General features: G+C 60.3%; 1 protein-coding gene across 1 annotated transcript; it reads left to right on the forward strand.

Moving 5' to 3' along the window:
* The first annotated feature begins 2,170 nt into the window (after positions 1-2,170).
* On the forward strand, positions 2,171-3,767 carry Mafa (MAF bZIP transcription factor A). Its single transcript, XM_021660086.2, has one exon. It carries the CDS (start codon positions 2,535-2,537, stop codon positions 3,627-3,629), a length of 1,095 nt encoding a protein of 364 aa, XP_021515761.1. The 5' UTR covers positions 2,171-2,534; the 3' UTR covers positions 3,630-3,767.
* Positions 3,768-7,486: the final 3,719 nt, after the last annotated feature.

Genomic DNA, 7,486 nt, shown 5'->3' on the forward strand with positions numbered 1-7,486 from the left:
GACCTGGAGTCCGCTCTGTAGACAAGGCTGGCCTCGAACTCAGAGACCTGCCTGTCTCTGCCTCCTGAGTGCTGGGATTAAAGGCGTGCACTGCCACGCCCACATTAGGCAATGGGGCCGGGAGGAGGCTGCCCAGTGTCAGCATCTTCCTCCTCTGCTGTCTTTCAGTGTGCCCAAGGCCACATGGAGTGCAGTGCCTAGACATGTAGCTCATCCTTTAGGCCCCTGGTCCAGTGCATTTGCCAGGCTGCAGGAGACATAGGCAGCTGGAACACTGGCCCTCTTGCTGAGACCTCATGATCTAACTCAAAAAAAAAAAAAAAAAAAAAAAAAAAATGGCTCTCCTTTGGCCACAGGTGCACCTGATAGGTCATCTTGGACGAGGCCTGTTACTTTTCACAGCCTCGCTTCTTCACTCGTAGACGAGGCATGATCACACTGACATGCCTTTGGCTGGCACCTCAACGCTATAGAATTTCAACCAGTGTTTCCAGAAGCCTCCTTTGGAACAGGCTGCGGGGAGACTTTTTGTGGGGTCTCCTTGTGCCTTTTTGTTTCTGAAGACCAAGGCCTGCACAGAGGAATGTGAAGGTGAGGGGAATCAGGATGCTGTGGGTTGTTGTGGGAAGGAGCAGGAAGCTGTTCACGCTTCCTCGCCGGACATTCCCCCTGTAAGATAGCAGGCACCTGTAGGGGGAGCAGGCGGAGCAGCTGGACCACGGCATCCTGCCATAGGTACAGGCATCCAGTGAACATTCTCCCGGGCTTTCTTTTCTGTGCACAAATGGTCTCCATGTAAGAATTCATTTAAGTATCTATCTATCTATCTATCTATCTATCTATCTATTTGAGGAAGGGTTTCTCTGTGTAGCCTTGGCTGTCCTGGAACTTGTCCTGGTTCTGTAGACCAGGCTGGCCTCGAACTCACCAAAATCTCCCTGCCTCTGCCTCCAGAGTGCTGGGACTAAAGGCGTGCACCACCACTGCCCGGCTTAAGATTTTATTTTTAATTGTCAAAGGTGTGTAAGAGCAATATTGATAACTGCGAGGAGAAAACCCCCACTCTGGGTCATGCCCAGCCATCGCTCCTGAGGGCAGTCTCTTTCCATGTTCTGTTGGGATCAGGAATTCGCGCGCGGGGTGTGTGTGTGTAGGGGGGGTGTGTCACAGAACTCGTATCTCCTTGTCACCCACCCTCCTTGTTCCCTTTGTGGCTTTCTCTTGCGCTGAGTTGGCCTCCCCGTAGATATGTAGAGACATTCAGCGGGTGTGAGGGTGGCAATCTGCTTTCCACCTGTCACCTCGCACCCACCCAGCCAGGCGCCTCGCCTCCAAACCCAGCGGTGGGCAGCTGAGTCTGAGACTCCTTGGGGGCTCTCCTTGCTAACTTTCCCGCAAGCGTCCAGACCCATCAGCCCCACGCATTCAGTGGGCCCTCGGGTAGGCCCTGAGACCTGCTCCCCCAGGCTGATGGTGGCCCACAGGCGTCTGTCCCTCTCCTCACCACACCGCTGAGAGGCCTGAGGTTCCCCGCTGAGAGGCCTGAGGTTCCACGGTGCATCCCGCCGCCCGAGGTGCCAGCAACTTTGTTGACTGAATTCCTGAACCCGTCCCAACCACAGGATAAAAATAGCTGGCGCTCCCTGGCAGCTCGGAGTCCCCGGTGTCAGGATAGTTAGAGGTCCCGGTTCTGGAGACTCCAGGCCATTTGGGTCGGGTGCGATACACAGCCAGCTAGGCCACCTAACGGAGCCGACACCCTGGGAGAGTCCCCTAGGTGACGGCCTCCCCAGCTCCCTCCGCACTTTTTGGCGATCTTGGAATCGCAGGATCTGCGACCTGGTCTCGCGCCCTCCGCTGTGCACTCCCTCGCGGCTGCCACCAGGGGGCCCTGCCCACTCCTCTTGCCGCCGGCCCTTCTCCACCCGTTCCCACAGCTGTTTCCCGCAGGAGATTGACAGCTGGGCTCCGGGTTGCCATGGGGATAGGCAAATGAGGGCGGCAGGGCTGGGGCTCCGATTGGCCCGGGGGCGTCGGCCCCCACCTGAGGGGGCGGGTCCAGAAGCGCGTCTCTATAAAGGCTTGTGCGGCTCTGTGCGGGGCCGAGGGAGGCGGGGCCGGCCGGCAGCGCGGGTGGGGCGCGGGGCGGGGCGGGAGAGCCCCGAGCACGGCTGAGCCCGGGGCGCGGCCTCTGCACCCGCCTGGCCGGGACGGCGGAGGAGCAGGAGGAGGAGCGCAGGATCAGGGCCCCGCAAACGGGCCGGGGGGCCGCCCGCCACGGGCCGGGGGGCCGCCCGCCACGGGCCGGGGGGCCGCCCGAGAGGCCCGGCCGGGCCGCGTCCCCTGAGCGCAGCCCGGAGTTGACTGCACGAAACTTTTCCTGTGCCCTTCGGCGGCGCGACCGGAGCCCGAGCCCACCGCGGGCCGGGGGGGAGCTAGGGGGAGAGAGAGCCGCGGCTCCCCCCGCCCGCGCTCCCCCGCCGCCCGTCGGGGCGCGGCCGGGCGCGGCGGCGGCGGGGCTGGGGCCCCGGGCGATGGCCGCGGAGCTGGCGATGGGCGCAGAGCTGCCCAGCAGCCCACTGGCCATCGAGTACGTCAACGACTTCGACCTGATGAAGTTCGAAGTGAAGAAGGAGCCGCCCGAGGCCGAGCGCTTCTGCCACCGCCTGCCGCCTGGCTCGCTGTCCTCGACGCCCCTCAGCACGCCCTGCTCCTCGGTGCCCTCTTCGCCCAGCTTCTGCGCACCCAGCCCGGGCACCGGCGGCGGCGCGGGCGGCGGGGGCAGCGCGGCTCAGGCCGGGGGCGCCCCGGGGCCGCCGAGTGGAGGCCCCGGCACTGTCGGGGGCGCCTCAGGAAAAGCGGTGCTGGAGGATCTGTACTGGATGAGCGGGTACCAGCACCACCTGAACCCCGAGGCGCTCAACCTGACGCCCGAGGACGCCGTGGAGGCCCTCATCGGCAGCGGCCACCACGGCGCGCACCACGGCGCGCATCACCCGGCGGCCGCTGCGGCCTACGAGGCCTTCCGGGGCCAGGGCTTCTCGGGCGGCGGCGGAGGCGGCGGCGGCGCGGACGACATGGGCGCGGGCCACCACCACGGCGCCCACCACACCGCCCACCACCACCACTCCGCCCACCACCACCATCACCACCACCACCACCACCACGGCGGCGCGGGCCACCACGGCGGAGGCTCGGGCCACGGCGGAGGCGGCGCGGGCCACCACGTGCGTCTGGAGGAGCGCTTCTCCGACGACCAGCTGGTGTCCATGTCGGTCCGCGAGCTGAACCGGCAGCTCCGGGGCTTCAGCAAGGAGGAGGTCATCCGGCTGAAACAGAAGCGGCGCACGCTCAAGAACCGCGGCTACGCGCAGTCGTGCCGCTTCAAGCGGGTGCAGCAGCGGCACATTCTGGAGAGCGAGAAGTGCCAGCTCCAGAGCCAGGTGGAGCAGCTGAAGCTGGAGGTGGGGCGTCTGGCCAAAGAGCGGGACCTGTACAAGGAGAAATACGAGAAGTTGGCGGGCCGGGGCGGCCCCGGGGGCGCGGGCGGGGCCGGCTTCCCTCGGGAGCAGTCGCCTGCGCAGGCGGGCCCCGGGGCGGCCAAGGGCGCGCCCGACTTCTTCCTGTGAGCGCCAGACCCCGGGGCCTCGCCGCCGCCGCCGCCGCCGGGGACGAGTTTGCGCAGGCCGCCCCGGCCTGGGGGCGGACTCGGGGCCCGGACGCTCGCGCCTGCGCTGCGCTGCGCTGCTCCTCCCGGCCGTCCCGCCGCCGCCGCCGAGCCCCCGCTCCGGGGACCTCCCGCGGGGCGCCGCCGTCCCCACCTCCCCCAGCTCCGAGCGTCTTCGGGGTCGCCGCCTAGACGTTGCCCGGGTCCCTCGGCGCCCCGGGAACGGTGACTACGAGGGAAGCCCGAGCCAGGTCTGACTTCCTCGGCAGCGTTCCGCGCCCAGACCTCCGCCCACCCGCAGCCCAGCCGGGGCCGCCGCCGGCCTCGCGCTTTTCCTCCGCCGCCGTCTTTCTTTTCGCCTCTCTTTCCTTGCCCTGGTTTTTTTACTCCTCCTCCCTCTCCTTTTTAAAGCGGTCTTATTTTCGCGACGTTAATAACTTATTTTGCTCGGTCATTAGAAACCCAGGAGGAACCCCTGGTCCCCGTGCGCCCTCGGAGGTCGACGAGTGCCCGCATGTGCCCTTGCTCCTTCGCTCCGAGGGGTCTGGCCCTGCCTGCCTTCCACCCCGCTTGTCCCCACCCTGCCCGCTGCTCCCTGTAGAGGAAGCCGAGGAACTTACCTGTGTGTCGGTCCCACTGCCCTGCTATACTCGACTGGGGGAGGGGGGTGGGGGGCGGCCGTGCTCAGCCGGGTTGGGGCTGGCCCGGACTCCTGCGCTGCTATTTCTCTATGCACCAGATCGTATTTATGACTCCTGGGGAAATATATCTTATTTTAACCTTCCAGAGAAGCGAAAGAATTTAAAAAGTAATGCACAGTTCTAGAAGAAAAAAATTTAAAAGAGGAGGCTTAGGCCTGAACCTCCTGGCATGGGCGGGTGGAAAGGTGTTTTTATTTCATTTAAATTGTGTTTCGTTTGTGGAATCTTTTTTAAAGCTTGGTCGCTTTTTGGACTAGCCGGGAGAGAGGCTCGGCTAAGGGTATTCTAGGCTGGGCGCGTCCGCACCGGCTGAGATCCGGTTTTCTGAGGCCTGGCCTGGGTGCTCTGACGCGCCTCCGTCCTCTGCTGCTGCCAGGCGGCTCCTGCTGAGCCTTCTGAACAGGACACTAGACAAATCGTTGAAAAAAAAAATTTGTGTTGTTTTTTTGTTGTGTTCTTTTTTTTTTTTCATTTGTTACGAAACTGAGGAAAGGAAAAAATACAAAAATAATAATAATAATAAATCTGTTTAGATCCAAAAGTCACTGGAACCTGGCTGTTGTGTCTGTGGGTTTCATTTTTTCACATGTTTCTCCTGGAACAGAAAAATATGGAAGTCCCTGGATTGGATTTTACCTGAGCTGTTGTGTCCAGATACGCAAGAGTAGGGAGAAACTGACCAAGAGGCAAATGTGTCTTTCAGTAACGAGACAAAATTCTGTGACTAGCCTTCTAGGAGCCTGGGATCCCACGGAGGGCAGGGCAGAGGCTACAGCCCTTGGTGGTGAGTCCAAGTGCATTGCAATTGTGTCCTGGTGGCCTGAGCTGTCTCAGCCGTTCTTGCCCCTCACCCAGGGATGACCAGCTTCTGGTCTCCAAAGGGTGCAAGCCCAACCTTGGTAGTAGGAGAGATGGCTGAAAAGTCTCACCCTCTGAGGCTCTCTAGGCAGCGGCAGACTTTTAGATGGCAGTCTCCTCCCTCCATCAGAGTACAGTGTAACGGTCCGAATTGGCAAATTTAGAGCCAGCCAGGCTCCTGCCTAGACCGTGGCTCTCTGTGGGAAGCTGGGAGCTCTGGGAGCTCTGGGAGCTCTACCTCAGTTGCACGAGAAGCCCCAGTCTAGAGAACATCAGCTGAGTCTCAGTCACAGGCCTCGTTTGTCCCCCTGCTCCTTTTGTCTTAGAATAAAACTTGGGCAGGGCCCTATAGGACCAGGCTGGGAGCCGCTGAGCCAGCCTTTTTTGAGAAAATGCTGTTGGAAAGAGAAGGACACTGGGGTTGAGTTAAAAGCGCTGATTCCGTGTGAAGAGAGACCTGCAGGTTCCGGGCAGCCTCACTGGGGAAGTTCACAAAAGTTGTCTCCCCCCCAGAAAGCGATCTAAGTTGAGGGCTGTTGGGGGCTCAGTGGTGGGTAAGTCTAAGTCCCAGTCAAGAACAGAAGACCAAGGAGGTGTTCCGTGTTCCTACTCCATTACCAGAGCCATTACAGAACCACTCTCTGCGGGAGGAAGTTCAGAGACAGGTCCTCAGTGACCTCCACTGGACTTCGTTTGGGGAGAGAGGGCAACAGCTGTGTCCTCCCTCCCTGCTCAGCAGGCTGGCCTCTTGGCCTCTCGGCATCCAGTACTCCAGGGCTTTGTCTGTCCTCTTTGAGCACCTGAGACTGCTGTGGTCCTGCTGGGTGTGCCCCTTACCGTCTCCTTTCCCCTCTCTCTTTACTCCCCAAGGACTATGGAGCTTCCCAGGAGTCATAGCCACTCACTTTGTAATTCAAAGATTGTCTTTTCCAGAAGTCTTCTCCAGAGCTCTGACACCCAGGGAGGAAGCCCCATGTGTGGGAAGTTCCTTTGGCTTTCCCTTGTCCTGTGCCGGGAAGGAAGCCCTTGGCCTGTGCACAAGGACAAGGGGACTAACACAAATCCCCCTCCTTTTTTCTATTTGGTTTTCTGAGACAGGGTGTCTCTGTGTAGCTCTGGCTGTCCTGGAACTCACTCTGTAGACCAGGCTGGCCTGGAACTCAGGGATTCACCTGCCTTTGCCTCCCAAGTGCTGGGATTAAAGGCAGGCACCACCACACTGGGCTTAGGGCTCCCATTTTCTGAGGAGGTCTCAGTCTGTCCTTGAGGACCACCGTGGTGAGGATGGTGGTGAGGATGGGAGGGCTTCGTACATCCTGTTTTCTGTCTCCGAGGTGGGGATGGGCTGTCAGAGATTTTGAGGAGCCTTAAAGCTCCACTTAAGATGGGCTTGAGAGTCCTGCATGTGCCCCGTGTAAGTGTGTCTGTGTGTACAGGTGTGCGTGCTTGTCCATCCTATGTTGGTGTGTCAAGGCAGTAGCAGTACCAGGTATCAGTCAGGACCTATCTGGACCACGGGGGATAGAGGGCAATGTGGTTCCAGGACTGAGGCAAGGGTGACCATAGTCCAGACAGTGGGATTAGCCTTCACCCAGCTCCCTGTTCATTATTACTATTCATCCAGAGCCTTCCCCAGGTGCTCTCAAAGGCAGCTATGAGCCTGGTGTCTCCTGAGCCTCGGCCTGTGAACCAGAGCAGACCAGGCCTCTAGTCCTCTCCCACCAGCCATTCTGGTCTGAGGACAAGGCCTGCTTTGTAGATACCTTGCTGACAAGACTGCCTGAGGACCCACAAGATCTGCTCAGCCTACACCCCACACCCTGCACCCAAGCAACACCCCCACATCCTCCCCACCTGCCTCCTGGGGACCAACGAGGGCTAAATGACAAGAGATCTAGCAAGAGAGCGCAGCTGTGACCTGGAGGAAGGTTTGAGGCAGCCTGGCCTTTTCCTGTGCTCTGCAAAGATCTCCCAACACACCGTGAATTCCGGCAGACGAAGAACCTCACAGAAAAGCCTGCAATGCTGGATCCAGGACTCTCTGTGTGCTGCTCTGCCCAACTCCATTCTCTCCTTCACACACTGAATCCCCCTCCACGTCTCTTACTCATAGCTAGCTCCAAGGTTGGGGCAAGACAAGACCCAAGTGTCTCCAGCACCCCACAATGCTATGGATACACGAGGGACATCAGCCCAGCACATGTGGATGTGTCCCTGCAGATATGTGGGTGCAGAATATGTACCTATGGACGCCTCCAGT

The sequence above is a fragment of the Meriones unguiculatus genome, chromosome 8, assembly GCF_030254825.1.
Source record: "Meriones unguiculatus strain TT.TT164.6M chromosome 8, Bangor_MerUng_6.1, whole genome shotgun sequence".
Lineage (NCBI taxonomy): Eukaryota > Metazoa > Chordata > Mammalia > Rodentia > Muridae > Meriones > Meriones unguiculatus.

Coding starts and splice junctions, on each gene's coding strand:
- Mafa (XM_021660086.2), top strand. CDS start 2,535: ATGGCCGCGGAGCTGGCGATGGGCGCAGAGCTGCCCAGCAGCCCACTG.